Source organism: Anser brachyrhynchus (genome assembly GCF_964034855.1).
Source record: "Anser brachyrhynchus genome assembly, chromosome: 2".
NCBI classification, from domain to species: Eukaryota; Metazoa; Chordata; class Aves; order Anseriformes; family Anatidae; genus Anser; species Anser brachyrhynchus.
Genome location: NC_137695.1, coordinates 120,709,362 through 120,726,603, shown reverse-complemented (window position 1 = coordinate 120,726,603; position 17,242 = coordinate 120,709,362). Strand labels below are relative to the sequence as shown.

General features: G+C 40.4%; 1 protein-coding gene across 11 annotated transcripts in view; it reads left to right on the top strand.

Annotated features, from left to right (window-relative positions):
- Nucleotides 1-17,242, top strand: part of LOC308190160 (DGAT1/2-independent enzyme synthesizing storage lipids-like) — a 36,457-nt gene that overhangs the window by 18,550 nt on the left and 665 nt on the right. For 3 of the 11 annotated variants that reach the window (XR_013946946.1, XR_013946948.1, XR_013946949.1), the window contains 3 exons: nt 226-340; nt 10,106-10,198; nt 10,861-16,887. Coding sequence is in view for 2 of the 11 variants with exons in the window: in XM_080581179.1 (XP_080437305.1) it covers nt 226-330 (105 nt within the window). In the remaining 9 variants the exon portion in view is untranslated. Of the gene's footprint in view, nt 1-225; nt 2,544-10,105; nt 10,380-10,860; nt 16,888-17,242 lie in introns of those variants that run through there. The other 8 variants (XR_013946947.1, XR_013946950.1, XR_013946951.1 and 5 more) reach the window with 8 other exon arrangements.

Sequence of the window (17,242 nt, the reverse complement as noted above, 5' to 3'; positions counted from 1 at the left end):
GTGAACACAGCTAACACAGATGAAAGATACTAGCTTGCTGGTTTGTTTCTTGGTAGTGATCCCACAGCCAAATCATGTGGGCTTAATAATGGAAAAAATAGTATTTTGTACTTGCAAGAGTTCTCCAGTATTTGAAAGGATGAAAAAGAGCCTAGAAATGGTGTTCGTGTGTGAACAATATAAAGATGACTTAATTTGACCCAACCCTTTTCTCTTTCCTTACAGACAAAAGCAGCACTCCAGGCCCTAATAGAAAAACATCAGAAAATACCAGGAAATATATGTAGGGCTTTAATGGAACGATTTCAAACGCGACAGAAAGAAGACTAAGGTCTTCTGAGTAAGCTACTATTTAGTTACAATATTCTTAAAGTCATAAATATGACTTACTCGTTCTTCTAATCATAGTTTTTTTAAATACTGTCCTAATGATATTGCTGTATATTCTAAGATATAAGACACTTTCCTTTGCTCTTTCCCTTGTCCAATATTGGGCTGAGGAGCCCAAACTTTGTTTGCCCCATTACAAATGATTTAACTTTTGATAAATGCATTCCTATGTTGAAAGTGTTTATGCAAAAATGACACTTAAAGTATTTCTGTTCATAGTCTCATCTTTCTTTTTTTCCTTTTTTTTTTTTTTCCCGTGTCACCTATGGTTGCTGCTTTAATCTGGATGTTAGACCCAGGAGAGCTAGGGTCTTACTGTCTTAATCATCATCACAGCAAATAAGTTTTATAGGCCAGATTAACTCTACAACACTTATTAAAACTTTCTCTAGGTTATTGCTTTCATGCTGCTGACAAACCTATTGCTGACAGTAGCAGTTAACCTTCTGTGGCCTGCAGAACCTCTAGCTGTGCCTGTAAAACCTGCAGTGAAAACTGTTCAGTTTTACTGGGTTTGCTCAGAAAGCAATGAGTAGAGAGTAGAGAAAAGAACTGCAGTGAACCAAGCAGGTTTGTTACGGAAACCAGTCTGATGTGGAGCGAATCACAACATGACAGCATGGCTGCTATTCCAAGCTGAGCCTTAATGGATATTTACCCTCAAGTACAGTGTTGTCCTGTATACTTCACAGTGATTCTGAATGTGCAAATTCTCCTTCAAATGAATGAACCAAGCACTTAAACTTTAAGAAATGGAAATGAGGGTACTATTTAGTAATACAAGCCCAGAAAGATTTATAATAAAGGAAAGAAAAAATTAATACAACACTCCTTTAAAAAGTGATGGTTCTTTTGAAAAACAGGGTGTGTGTGTGTATATATATATATGCATATATATATATAGTATACATTTAAACTGTTAAACCTCCATATTCTTCAAACATAGTTTTTATGTGAGTTATTAAATCAGGGTTGAGAGGGATTTTCTATGTACTTCCCTCAAGTAAAAACAATTGAATGAACAGGAAGAAGTTGTAGGGTTGGGCTTCTGTGCACTTACAGTAAGTTACTTTTTTTCTTCCCTGAACTAAAGCCTACACTTCTATTATCCCAATAGGAAATATCTGAAATATTTCCTTTGATTGCCAGCAAGTTTAATCTACAGCTCTTTAAAGAGTTCTCAGATACTAATTTGTTTTGGAATGAGGACAAATTCCCTAAGAAAGGGTAAAAGAGTTTTTCTTTATATTATGTGGTCTCCTTTCAATAGTGTTGGGTTTTGACCTTTTTTGACTCTTTTTTTTTTCCTTAAAGTAAAGAAGACAACCCCCAAATTTTTAAAAGAGCAGTTGTATTCAAATAAATATCCATTACCCCAAACAATTAAGTATGTGCTTTGGTTTATACTCTTTTTAAACTGTGAAAATCAGTGGGATTGCATAACGGCATCTGGAGGATACCCTACATTAGAATAATATAGACTCTTTCCCATACAGTGATAAATCATGGTTTGAAAAACCCAAAAAGCTTTCTTATTTTATAATGTTGTTGCTTTATATCAAAAGCCTTTTATGTGGTGCTGAATTAATTTTTTTAAAGCTCCATGAAGAATCATGTTGCACCAAAGCAAATGCCCATTCTGAAGTTTTAAAAAGTATCAAAGTTTTTATTTGAAGGCAAGATTGTCCTTTAAATTTATCAGAATGTATTTCAAAAATATTGTGTTCAAACAGTGTATCATTAAAACTGATAATGCCAAGGTGTCACGTTGGAGTGCGACATAGGTATGACTTTTGTTTTTGATATCTATCTTGAGGAAAATGTAAATCAGTCGGTGTTGTGAAATTGTCAAAGGCAGCTGAATGTAATTGAGTGTTGAGGTTGTCTGTATGTAAAAGAAAACTCGGTTTAAAAGTTTCCAGTAGGCTTGAACAGACCTTTTGTGATCTGAGATTCTGTAAAATTTATTTTGCTAAATGTGGGATATTTGATGCAAATTTTGTCCCTTGAAGTATTGAAAGATGAGTATGAAAAATGAAGGGCAGTATTGCAACTCTTTAAGTGTTTGTACTTGTATAGGCCTTTCATATTTATTTCTATATATAAAATTGTATAGAAGACACCTTTCAAATAAAATTGACAGTTGGAACAGGTTTCTGAGGTTTTGTTGTGTTTAAACTAAATGAAATTATACATGGCCTGTCCTGCTGAACCTTTATGTACGTAATACCCTTGAAAAGTTCTTCCTGCCTAGTGCTTGAATAAGGGGTGGAAGGATCAAAGACCAAAAAGGAATGAATTAAAGGGAAAGTAATTGAGGCAACAGTGGAAAACAGGACAAAAATCCCATAAGGAACAAGGTCTGAGTTTTAATAGTTGTAATCAATATAGTAGGAGGCCTTAAGAGGCACTGCAATACCACCAAGATTACATTTAAGATTCCACAATAAGAAATAAGTCATAAATACTGACTAATAGGATTTATTTGTGCAAGTAGGGTAGATAATCATTTGCACACCCAATCTCATTGAGAAGGAGGGGGGGACAGATCTGGAGACTTACACAAACAGGATTACAAACTACTTTTAGCTGATTTGGTTTACTGCGTGTTAGGCAGAAGTACTTAAAGGAAAATTTCACAGCATTAGACTAGACCACTGATTACATGATTAGCCTTTGGATATGCTGAAGACTTTCCAGATTTCTCCGTGCAAACAGCATAACCAGGATGTGCATTTTTAGGTTGTTTGGAAGTAGGAATAGAGTGACTGCTGTACTGATAGGTATTTGTCATTATCTCTCAGCAAGATAACAAACCTCCTACTGGCCAATTTACTGTCCTGTTGTGTAACGGCAGAGCTCAGCCTGGCCATCTATTATTAGGATGCTTTCATATGAAATTAATCACTGAAATGCAAGCTAGAGCAGTTAATCAGCATTGTCAACACAATTGTGCGATTCATCTTGCACTGGGTTTGCTGCACAAGTATACCATTATGTTGCTTCATCTTGTTACTCTGAAGAGAAAGATACAGTTACGGTGACACTTAACTTGTTAGCTCTGCAGTGCTTAATCCCTATTAACCCTGTCGTACCAACAGGGTGCCAAAAGTAAATGTGTTTAGAACCGCTGCATGAGCGTAATAGCACGGAAGATGTATATTAAGAAAGATAATGCTCCTAAACATTTCTGCTGAAACTTCATGAGACTATATGATGCCACTTATTTTCTTAGTTCTATTCATCTCATTTCTACAAAGGTCTTTGACAATACAGACCAATGATGCTAATGCCCTTTTAAATATATATATATATATAAATATATATATATAATAATTATATAATATAATATATAATAACAATTATATATAATTATATATAATTAATATAATATATTATATGTATATATATATATATATATAAATATATATTTAACATTCAGGACTAGCCAAAATGGATGGTGGTCTCAAAGCGAATTATTCTTCTCCTCATGGGTTATTCACAGTATTTGCTTGTTTGCTTTCCTTAAATAATTTTGTTTTGCACAGACTGTTAATAACAGACTATCAATATCTTGGCTTTTGGTCACTACATACATTGAGTGATAATATCAGATGTTGCCTCCTGAAACATTAATTGTTATAGTGATCTCTCCGTGTCAAAAAATTGCTTAAAAAAGTGTAATGAACTGGAGGGAGAATTTTTCTTAAACAAAAAAGCTTACTTATGCACATATGAAGTAGGTGCAATACTTCTCTCCCCACTAGGAAATTGAGTCAGCTGTTATAGAAACGAACCTACTCTACCAGGCCTTGTGTTACAACCACCACATGTGAGCAAGACCACTTTAAATTTCTTTTGAGTACTTCTACCTAACACACAGTAAACCAAATCAGCTAAAAGGAGTCTGACAGCAAGACTGTCCATACAGCTTACTATAACTGCAGAAAGTGCAGCATAGTTCTTCAAATTAAGTTTGGCTTCTGTTTGCTAGCTAATTTCATTGCATGCTCTGGAAACAAGAGATGCCAAAGTTCTAATAAAATAGAGAAAATCTTAAGTTTAAAAACATATATTAAAAAGCATTAAAGTTGCAAGGCAAGAAACTAAACTATTTTTACCTAGTTCCTTTTAACAAGAAACAATTTACTAAACATCAGGGTGGTCAGGAATTCCTAATTTCATGCCATCTTTACAGGGAATATGTAGCAGGTGAATTGGGGTGATTCCTGCTGCAGATATACCTGATCTTCATGTATCCCAGACTGGTTTTTACTCTTCTTTTTTTTTTTTTTTTTTTCCCAGTAGTGGTTTTGTACAGCTGGGTCTGTGCTGTGCCCAGAGCAGTTCCAGTGCTTCTTCAGTTACTACGTAGGCAGGAAGAGAAGTATGGAGCCCAATGGGTATTTGTTAGTTCTCTTTTTGATCTCTTTGGAGTCCACCAAAGACACCTAGAAATGCTTCTGAACTCCTATTCGAGCTGCTGTGATGGAGCTGCCAGTTCTCCAGACACGTCTTTAATGGTCAGATTTCATACCTTATGGTATGAAAATTACTTTCATCGTGGATCCACCAAGACTTTAACAGTGCCCTGTCCCTTCTTAACCAACTGGCATAGCAGCTGAAGGCTTGTGTGGTTGATTTTTTTTTCCTGTAGATTTCCACATTCCAGACAGAGTTTTTGGCATGTTGAACTTGCTTTGTGAGAACAGGCTTGAGGGAAAAGGTTTCCTGCAACTTGGCTCAATCTCTAAAGGCTGTGAATGAGAAATATGAAACAAGGCCTACAAATGAAACAAGCACACCCAAACCCCAAACTGGCTTTGGAATCCTAATTCTGGATAATCTTGAGTCACATTTAGAGAAATAAAGCAGCCTGGCCCCTTTTTCTCCTTGCAAAAACCTTCTGCTGGCACAGAAACATAGCAGATCTGGCGTTATTTTCAAGACTGAACTTGCCATCTGAGTTGAGCCGTGGCAGGGGGGATTTTGGAAGGAGCAGCCTCAGGAGAAGGCCTGGCCACCCCATGCTCAAGTATCTTGCTTGGCCCAGGGCTGGCTCAGGTACAGCTGAACAGATACTAGAAATTACAGCTGAGGAGATAATTTAGTTAAATTCTGGTCTTTGTTTGTGCACATCCCCCCACCACCTTTAAGATCCCCGTACAGAGCAAACCTTACAAGGGAAAGCTGCTGTTCTGACAAGTGAAAAAGCGTTATATAAAGAGCCTCTGGTATCTTCTGTCATACATACAGCATCCACAAACACCACTTCTGGGAGGTAATAAGGCTTCTGCACAGCAGCTTTGATAGATGAACTGACAGATGCTCTTATACTACGTAAATTATTCAGCCCTTCTGGTGGAGCATCTGGGCTGCACGTGGACCTAAGTTAGGCTGAACACACCAGTTTCATCTCGCTTTGGTTGCTCCATGCACGGTGCCTCATTATTTAGTTTTTCAGTGCTTTCCTCATGGCACAGTGGATGTACAGTTTGGCAAACATTTAAAATTGGAAGATTGATTTTGCTGCTGTCTGCACAAAGGTAAGCGGAGCTCAGCATGTAGGTGGCTAAGCACCCACCAGTGCCCAGAAAAGCACTGAGAAGGGTAATGTGAATAGAGTTGGCTGAAAAAGGCAGACAGAAAATAGCCAATGCAGTGCATTAATCAGTCTTTTTTTTCAGTTTCTTACCTCTTAACATCTTCTGACTATTAATGGCTACAGGACCAGATACTATCTAATCTTATTACTTAGGCAGCAGCGTATGTATGTGTGTGTGTGCACGCGTGATTCCCTGTTTCATCTGTATAAACAGGAACGTGGGACCTACTTTAGCTACTGTTGCAAGACAAATAGCAGACCATTATTATTCAATCCGCCTGCTACTTTTGAGAATGTCAAGATGATATCTTTCCTGCTTGCTTTGTCATTATTTTGCTTAATCATTTTTTATTAGCTTGTGGACTAAGTAGTTTCTGTAGATGTGTTAATTTTTAACAGACCATCTCTTCAAACAGCAAAACATGGGCCATACCATGACAGCAAGCAAATAATGGTTCCTGGATTATCAGGCACATTACTGTAAGTGTAGGAACTAAGTCTTTAGGGATGTTTTCATCAGCTGGGAGGTTGCACCTCTGAGGATTTGGGCCCCATTTCCAGTGTCTAAAATGGACAGCATCCATGTTAGCAGCATGCTCACATCAGGACAAAGCCTGAAATGCCCAGGTCCCAAAGTACAAATATTTGCAATAATGGTCTTCCTGAGCACCAAAGTAACGTACAGAGGAACGGCAGGTTCATACAGAGGAACAGCAGGCTCAACAATGAGGGAAACAGACACTCAGGCATAAGGGACTGTTGGCTCCTGATGGAATTTCACCCAGAGAGGGGGGATCTCTTGAAAAACTGATACTCTTTTGTCAAGGTTGTCCTTCAAAGGAGTTTTATTTCCTTGGCAAGCTGTCCTGTTTCACCAGTCACTCATGCTTTCCAGGGAGGTGCCAAGCAAGAGATGGCAAAGGAGACACGAAGAAGGAAAACGCATGAGTCTGTAGTGTCAGTTTTTTGGGACAGAATGAGAATGTGCTTCCATCAAATTCAGTCAGATTTAACATTAAATTACTGGGAACAGCAACTATTTTGCAACTGGGGAGAAGAAAAGGTATTTGGCTGAGCATTGGTAGGATGCATTGGAAGGTGGAGGTGATTCATCCCAATGTAAATGCCGTCGCTGGGGTGGGGCAAAGTCAAACTGAAGATGTTCAGCAGGTGATGGCAGCTCTCTGAAATAAATAAATCAAATGGAGAAAATACGACTGGCTCCATGTAATTCATATGCTGGTGAGCCAAGTTTCTTTTCCTGGGACCCCTTTATGGTTCTGTGCGTGTGCTGGATTCACCTTTTATTTCAGCAGAAAAACCTGAAGGCCAGTTTCTCGCAAGAATCCACTGACATTACAAGAACACATCAAAAATGGAAACTCTTGATCCTCCTATCCTCCTGAGTTATTTTCTTTTTTTTCTTTTTTCTTTTTTTTTCCCCCCCTCACATCCGTTTTGCCTCTTAGCTCAGTGAGCAGTGCTGCCCCTCACCAATTTCTGCTGTCCCCAGCACAGAAATGGATTAATATTTAGCAAGGCAGGTTTTCTTAATTTTGAAAAACTGTCAAAATGCAAGATGGCTCAGTGATGCTCAGATAGTGCAGTTGTGCCCCCTTTTTAAGATGAAAGGAAAACTTGTTTTATATGCCTGATCCTCAATGTCCTTTGCCCCTTGGGTGCTTCTTTCACACTTGCAAATACAGAAGCAATAACTCCTAGTGTGGAAAAACACAACATTGCATCACTTTTTCAGGCATCCAAGGGCAAACAATGGAGGGATCTTTGCATGGGGAAGTTTACAGTGTAAAACGGGATGATTTGCAAACATTTTGGCTGTTTTTTTCTTCCCTCTCCTCCCCCAGGCATACTGGCTGAAAGTTTGCAGCCAGCATTTCTAATGTCAGAAACAATGAGGTCATGAGAATTTAAAAGCATTGCTGCCTTGGCACGGGTGGGAAACCACACTGCTGAAGCAGAGCTGAATACTTCAGCTGAGCTTTGGGCTTTAATACCAAATCCTATGTTCACGTCCTGGCAGCATGCAGGAAGAGCTCAGGTCAGGGCTGCATAGCAGGTAAAACAGCGGCGATGCAAACTGGCACGCGGGAGGAAAGCTATTCACGCAGCCTGATGTGGACTGAAAACGCCAGCACCAAAGAGCCCTCTTTGCAGCTGCTGCTTAAAAACTGGACATGCAGGACCTGGGAAGTGCCAGGACACAGCACACTGCCTGTCCAGGGGTAGGCAGCAGCTGACGGTGCCCAGCTCCATTTCTCAGCCTCCCTGCTACGCCTGTCCAGCTGTGTCTCCTCGCTGCTTCTCCTTTTGTATGGTCTGATCTGGACACTTACACCTTCATCTCTAGGCTCTGTCTTTGCATATTTGTCCTATAACTCGAGGCGTTTGTAAGAGAAATAGCAAAAAGATCTTGAGACCAGAAGCTGCTCTGCTTTCTTCCCACTGCACCAGATGCCTTAATAAGAAGTAGATCATCTATTAAGAGATCTGGCTTCCTGTGTGAATTCAAATGACACCTCTTCAGAACTTCTTTTGAATCGAGGTAGTAGATAATGCAGAGCAAATTATTGCTTCTGATAACTCAACTTTCAGAGAAACGTCAGATAAATTCTTCAAGGCAAACTGTAATGAACACAAGGCTTTTATGTTCTTCCAAGATTTTTTGTTTTTCTCTAAGGCTGCCCTGTTTTTTCTTCCTCTTCCTTTAGGAAATGTGGGAGCTGTGATCTCAAAATATGTTGCATGGTACACACAAGAAAAAGTACTCCAAAGGATAAAAGTGCTACCAAACGCTTCCCTTCCTACTTTAATTCTGCTTCAGGCAGAAATAGAAACAGAGCATATTATCTCTATGCACAGGAAGAAGCATCCTGTGGCATAGTATGCTGGTGAAATGAATTATCTATGCAAGAAAAGTTAATTAAGTAAAAGGTTTTGTGAGATCTGTATTTAAAACAATTTTAAAAGAAGTTAAAAATGAGGTTTCTAGTGTACCACTTGTTTGCACTACCAGCGAAATGCCATAACTGATTGGAAATAGCGTGCAGTGACTTCTCAGCCACAGCTCGGAGGGGATGTGCCACACCAGAGCAGATCAGATCATCTGTCTATATTGCCATGTAAACCAAGGCACACACTGGTGAGGACTGCTTCAGATAATGGGTAAAAATTCTGGCAAGAAGACTTGCCCTTTTGCAATTCCATGGGGTTCTGTAACAGATAAGACACACACACACCATGCAGCAGTCTTATCCTAGCAATCTGTACAGGGAAACTGAAGACAAGTTTTGTTTTGTAATTCTTTCTGTAAAAAAGCCTCACAGAGATGCTCTACAGGGAAGAATTATTTTCCATGCTAAATTAATATGTCACTTTAATGAAATCCTGTCCCAGTAGGGTGTTGAAGAAGACATTTTCACTGAAATCTGGGGGAAAGCATCATCCAGCCTCATACCTTGCTATCACAGAGTAACAATTTGGGATAAGGTGATGTGTCCAAATATAAAAATCTACTACCAATACACAAATAGAATAGCGTTGGATAGTTATAACTTTAAAGATCAGGTGGATCAGATATTAAAGCAAAAGCTCATCTGAAACTTGATTAATTATTAGCTACAAGTCACACACAGCAGCTCATGCTTTAGAAAGATATGACTGTAAGGCATGTTTCTTCTTAATCGCCAACACTCTCCTGCCAGCTGTTGGTTGGGGCAGAGCTCCCTCTCCCCGAGAGCTGTGACCCCTGCATGGGCACCAGGGCTTCTCACTGGAGACAAAACAGCCCATTTCCTCCTTTATACCGTAAGACTTAACTTAAACTTCAACATCATTTTTCCTTTACAAACTCATAAAAGCCTGCACTGAGTATGCTGCTCACATGGGTATGATATTTTGAGATGTTGATTAAGGGTTACCCTTAAGGTATGCTATACGCTTTAGGCTATAACGGCGTTTAAGCACACAGCAATTATTTACGTTCCTTTGGAGGCTTAAAATGCCTCTACAGGAATAGTGAGTGTTCTAGCCCATTATGGGCCAGCAGAGAGTCCTCATTTCTAATTTTATTTTTGTTTGTTTGTTTTTTAGATTTGAAAATATGGGCGAAGTTAAGTGACACATAAAAGTCAAAGAAATTGCAAGTCAGCACAATGGATCCTGGGAAGAAACCGGAGGCAAAAGGTGACACTACTCTAACCAGTCAGAGAAGTTGTTCTGGGGATTAAGTTTCCTGCCTTTATCAGGACATTGGTAGGACACACCTGAGGACATGAGACCTCTGATGAAGTACCACAAGGTACAACGTAACCTCTCGCACTGCTGCACTGGCACAGCCCACTGGAATCTGAATCATCATGGGAAGGTGACAGTGTTTGAAACATAGACACTACAGATGGCAAGCAGCCCCAGGCAAAAGCAAATCCCCAAAGAAAAACACACAAAAAAGCAAATACCGGAGACAAACAGGCCTTTAAAATAAATGAATGAACAAACAAAAAAGAGAAAGCCTTAAAGGGAGACCCTTGGAAAAGTTACAAAAAAGATTGTTAAGAACAAACAATGCAATAAGGACAGGGTGAATTGCATAATGCTGCCTGATCCATCTAAGGGGATCCTCCAGATGTTCCCTATAACCCTCACTTAAGTACAAGTTGTGAAATAGCTAGTTTGCTGTTGAGTAGCAGAGTGAGAAAATTAACACTGTCTGTAATCTAGGCAGCCAAGACAAAGCTAGAATGGTGCACAGATATCGGGGGAACAGCACAATTACTTACTTGGTAGAATTTGCTTCAGAGCATGTTTCAAAATTAGCTCATTATTCATGACAACGTCTTCTTTTACAGGGAGACGCGAGTTGTCTCATCAAGAAAATGCAGCTGGTGGGTGCAGGAGTCAAAGCTTATTTCTCCAAAAGCATCTTCTAATGCCACTGTACATTGAGACGCTTTGGATACTCAGTTTGAAAAACAATGGCCACATTTTTCAGAGCTACTGAGCATTGCTGGGTCCCATCTGAGAGGACCAGAACTGCAGGCCCTGACCACCCTCCATAACGCCAGGGTAAGCTCCAGCTAAACCTTCTTTCCTGCAGACAGACATCACTGCCCAGTGACCTTTTTTGTTGCTGATTCCAGGTGGAAACAAGCATCCCTGCAGAGCACTGTGCAAGACGAGAGACTCAATAATGGACTAAGCTGGAGACAGACAGAGACAACCTGCAGTAAAGGCAGATGCTTCTGGCACCAAGCCAGTGCTCAGACGACTTTCCCCTTTTTTATTGATTTCTGCTTCCAACAATGGAGTTGATCAAATTCCAAATTGGGACTCCTATGAACTTTACAGACACAGGAAATTTAAGGTCAATACAAGATTAACTTGCTTAAAACTATGAGATAGTTTGGAGATGAACTGCAGGAGCCGTAATAATCCATTAGCTCAATTTCAATTTATTTATAAAGCTAAAGTACTTAGGCTTCTCCCTCCATACTTTGGGACATTATCATTGATCTTACCCTCTCTAATCTGGTCTACTTGGTTAATAATGCCAGTCCTGTGAGTGCCTGTGGCATTCACACAGCAGTGGGAAACACTTCCCACGCTTATTGATGTGCTCATGGCAGTACAGTTTATGCTCACAGCACTTAACAAGAACCCAACTGAAAATAAATGGCTTGGTTATTGGAAGACCCACTAAGTACGAGCATCGCTTTGTCTTTAGTTTTGTGTGTAGCCTGTGAATGAGAAATCTTTCTATCTTGGAAAAGCCTACTGCTTACGAACAAACATGAAGTCTACGATATGCATGGTCCAGTGTGCAAGATGAATGCAATGGCACACAGGTAAAAGATGCCTGTCTGGTCTGTCTGGCTCTACATGCTCTGGAGCTATGTTTTTGTCAGTAAATTGAGTTCTCTTCCCCCTTTCACAGTGAAAAGAAGCACTGGTGAGCACAAAAGAATAACATTAATGTAAACTAGTTTAAGTAGGTATTACTGTGTGAACAACCTACTTAAGAGTGTAGTGTACGTTAGAGCTCACTAGCCCCAAAACATGCCAGACAGCAGGTTTCCAACCAGTCTTTACATCAAGTGCACTTTTGGTTCTGTGCTTGACCCTGGGTCTGAAGTACTCCCACAGCAAAAATATTATACAGTGTAAGTACTTTCCTGCCTCAAGTATATAGCACAGAAGTCATTGAATAAATGCATTTTGTCGCTGTGCAGTATACAGGAGAACTTTCCATCTCTTGTTGGGCTTTCCAAGATTCCCATTGCGGTGGTAGGAAGGCACAGCTCCTTCCCATACACATAGGTCTCTGGGTACTTTATGAGCAGTTAATACTGCTCATATGAGCTAAGTAAAGTAGGAGAAAAAAACATTCTTGGATAATTTTGCCTAGGCATTTTTTTTTTTGTTATCAAGTCCCTATATTTAGTGTTTTGTTTGTTTGTTTGTTTGTTTGTTTGAGCATGTTTTTCTACAGGAACCATAGCCATTTCTCTCCTCTTCTAAGGCAGGAGAGGTGACAACTGTTCTGAATAAGCACCGTTCAAGCAACTTGCAATTTTTTCTCTGTTTCTTTCCTTTGTTAAGAATCTATTTAAAATGTCTGCTATCTTTGCTTAGCTCAGAAAGAATTTGCTTTGCTTCTCTCATGTGGAAAGTCTACATTTAAAACATTCTGGAGGAGACTTTTGCCTGAGAGGTTAATAGTTTGCCTAGAAACATGTCAAGTAAATCCCTTTTACCCCAAGGTAACTAGTCCCACACCATGGCAGCTACCCACCCACTTAATGCTTTTTCACCTCATGAATTGTATACTTATGGGGTGTCATCAAATGACTTTACAGTGCTCAAGACTGTGGTTTTGATGTCTTCTGCCCCCTGGTTCACATGATTAGTTAAGAAATTTTTTATGAGTTTCTTTCGTTCTGGATTCTACTGGTTTCTTTGGTGGGGAGTCACAGAGTTACAGGGACAGAGGATCTAGGACTCCTGTGACAGTAGGACAGTTACCATTTGTGTTGCTGGGCTGCTGCTTCCCTGTTGCACTTTGCCAAGCTACAAGATATATGTGAAAAACAAAACCTTGAATAATCCATCAGTCACATGTAATCACCATGTGCTGTCTGTCAAATTCAGTTACTCAACATATATATTTATATATATATATGTTTCCTCTCTTTGAACTCACGCTAATTATTAGTTGCTGTTTGATGGGTTGTTTTTCCCAGGTCTCCCTTTCTTGGTCACCTAAGAGAGGCCAAGAAGAAGCATCTAAGGAGTGGGAGCATGGCTAAGGGGCAGAAAGGCTGAGAGATTTGGGTGCTGTCCTTTGTTGCACAAACTCCAGGTGCTGCCTGGGGTGACATTGCACACCCGAATGTGGCAAAGAAGTCCAAGAGGACTGTTAAGACCATTGGTAGTGCAGGCAAAGTCAGAACAACTTGTGTAATAATCTAGTAATTAAAGCACTTGTGCAGGAGGCAGGAGTAGAAGAAACTAAACCCTCCTCAACCCTAGGGGGTTTGAACACAGGAAGATCAAGGAAGTTGCTTCTTCTCTGGTGTTTTCCCAATTACCATGCTAAGGACAAGGCTGGGTGAGGCCCAAGGCCCACCTCTCCCTTGCCCATCACCCTATCGGGCTCACTGCACAGTAAATAGCGATGCTTTCAGGAGTCTGAAAGGAGAATAAAAGCAACAGAGCACCATCTCCTGTTCTCTGTGAGCAGTGGCCTTCTCAAGTAATGGAGGGGTTTCTGTCCTGGCTTTCTGCACTGTTCACTCTTCCTGTATTCATTGTGGTTGAAATGTTTCAAGAACCCCAAGAGCAGAGTCCAGAACTCTTCCCCTCGCCTAGGGAGCACCCCCACTGTCCAGCAACAGGGTCAGGCTCCTCTTGCTTCTCTCTCCACGGTGCTGAGGACCCCCAGGGATTAGTCAGGGAGTCTGGCCCCATGCTGGAGAGCACTTAGGCCCTGAGGGCCAAGGAGCAGGGAGGGCCCGCTGGCCTGCTCGCTGGGCAAGGGCAGCTTTTTGGGAGGTCTTCCTTCGAAACACCATTCAGGGCCCTGACCTCAGTGGCTGGAGCACCCTGCTCTGGGTGAGGTGGCCATTGGGGTGTCTGGTGGTTCCTCAAGCTCCCTGCTGTGACAACACCAGTAAGATTGTCGCACCACTCCTGTGCTTAGGGATAGTGCTCCTGTGACAGTGTGGCTCATATCATAGAATAATTAATGGCGAGAAAGGTCTCTGGAGATCATCTGGCCCAACACGTAGTCAAAGCAGGGCCAGCTTTGCTCTTGTTTGATAATGTCAGAAGCTCAAAAGATGGCATCATTCGCTGACCCACCATGGTAGAAGAGTTTTAAGAAAGACTCTAGAGCCATGGTAAAATGACCACAGTGTACTTTATTTAATGATTTTGGTACCTTGTGTTGCAATAAAATAAAAAAAATCTACAAAATCCAAATATATAAAATTTTCAAGTTTTCCTTTTAAGTTTTACAAGAAAAATCAAGTTGTAACCAAGGAAATTTTTTAGTATGAAGCACTACTTTCAACTTCATTTCATCACAAATTGCAACTTACTTAACAGACCAAAAGAACTATGGTACTGCAGTACATCAAATACTTCACACACTGTGTTCTTTACTATAGCACATGTAACCTCTGCCAGGGAGACAGCGGTCTCTAGCCAATAAAGACACTCTTCACAATCTGAACTCTAAAGGAATGTTTGTATACATGGAATCAGAATATATATATTTACAGGAAGATTTTTTTAATAACTATTTTGATTCTTCATTTCAAATAAAATACCAAATACATTTTTACAATGTTTACAAGTCAAAGCACAAGTTCAGCAATGATTATCATTCACCTCAAGTCACTGTGCTTGTACTGGGGGGATATCTACACTGCTCCATAAACACAGATGTGATCTTCCATAACTTCATTTCCGCAACGGCGACTAAGGAGTATAAGCACAGTAACAATTATTTTAGCACAATCAGTGTATAATGCAACAGTTTACAACAGAGAACTGAGAAACTATTGGTCCATTCTGTTCAATTTGCTGTTTATCTGCCAACTGTTACGTTAGTTGTTGTCACATAAATTGTGTACAAGATAAGAGTTAATTAACACAACTTGAATAGGAAAGAGCACACATTTTTTAAGGCAAATTAATAAGCAGCTTATGGTGTTTTTCATTAAACTATACCCCAACAGAACCTAAAAATAAAATGTATGTTCTGCAACTGTCAATAATTATGTCTCGTTAAGTTGTTCTCCTCTATAAATTGATCAACATGGCTTTAAACCTGGTTATTCAAAATGGAAAGAACTCCTCCCCCCCAAATCCCCAAATATAGAAAGTGCATGACTTTTTATGTGCCAAAACAAAACAAAAGGCAGCTGAGGTAGTTAGATGTAAAATGTATTTACGAAAAATAACTGAAAACTTAAATCCAGGACATATACAATAAAAATCCACCCCTTTGGAATTAATTTTATATCGTGCAACAACTTAAAACCAAGCAGGAGTCTTTATGATTTCTGAACAAAACAAGAAAATGATTTTAGTAATAATAACATAGGAATGAACACGGAATATACTACTGGAATTTGAATTTCAAGTATTTGAGTCTATTTGCATGTGCATTTTTTTTTACAGGCTTTTTGTATTGTTAGGAAGTCATTTACTTTTTATCAGGCATCACATAAGATCTGGTCTACCTCTGGGACTGCAGCTCCTGCAAGGCAGATATACATCACGAGTGCCTGAAGATGCATCACTGCCTGTGCCCAAAGACACCACCATCTCAGCTTGAGTGAACTTCTACGCACCCATCCTCCACTGAGGCCACCCGAGAGTTACAGGCCCAGGGGTCCCGTGCCTACGTCTTGTGGGGACTGATAGGATAGATGTTCTGGAGGCATGCCTGGGATGTTCCCACATGTCTGAATCCGCAGGGGACATACACATGTGATAGGGATCCCCTCTGCCAATGTTCCAGCACATTCTGTGTAAAACCCAGCCCAAGCAGGTGGCAAGGCAGAGAAATGGGGCCACCCAGTTGCACTGTCCCATGCACCATGCTCCCCGAAGAGAAGATCAGCCTGCACCTTGGACCACAGAGTATCTCCCCTTGGACTTCCCCACACTCACCCAGCACTACTGCCTATCAGGAGGCATGGTGGCCCTTTCTTATCTGGCAAGAGGGCTGGTGACCTCCCTCCTGCAGCCAGGAGACTCTCTGAGGAAGTGCTGGCTTGAATCTACCCAGGATGAGCAGGGATTTGGGCCTGCACCTTGGTCCTGAAGCTCTGGCCAACAGCTCTGGCACAGAGACAGCCCTGGCTTTCCCTTCCAACTCCTGCCTGACCACACGAGCGAGGCAGCTTTCTCTACCTAAATGCAGAGCTTGTCTGCAAGCACAAGAGGAGACTGCAGGCTCTGGAAATGAATTTCACAAATAAGCCTATTTCTAGGAGACAGGCCAAGTTGGAGATATGTTCTTCTTGTCAATAGTGGCCACCTAATTAATTCATCCCCTTATCGAATGTGCATTGTGCTGGTTCTTGTATGCCCTGCTGTTGGATCCCACTGCTGATCCCTGCAACAACACTCGCACATGCAATTTGGAGTCATGAATTCTGCTCTTGGCACCTGACTTTAAGAAAATCACAGAAAGGAGCATCAAAAACTTATTTTTATTTTTTATTTTTGTGATCGGCCTGTGAAAACATAAGGTTTATACTTCTGACATGTGTGTATATCTTTTTTTTTTTTATAACTTATAAAAGAGAGAAATGTATCCACGCCTTCTTTGATGTTTGTGTTCTATTAAAAAAGGAAATCCTGAAGCTCTTTTTAAAAGTTTTTTCTTTCTTTCTTGATTTTATTTTCTAATCTTCCTGTATTTTGGTGATGATTTTCAAAAGTAACATGTGGTTTTTCCCAACTTCATTTCTGGTGCCCAAAATGAGGAATCACTGATGTTCAAAGTGTGTTGAACCTAAAAAATAAGATGGCAGAGTAAAGCCACCAGTAGTTGCCAATTACCCTTGCACACTCTGCACATCATGGCCTTTAATTTTTCCTACTTTTGCCACAGAACTAAGGGGAAAACTAGAGCACTGGAGTGCAGCAAGACTTCTTGGGGCAGTGTGGTATTGCAGCTTCCCCCAAAATGCTTGTCAGGGGCTCCTGCTCAGT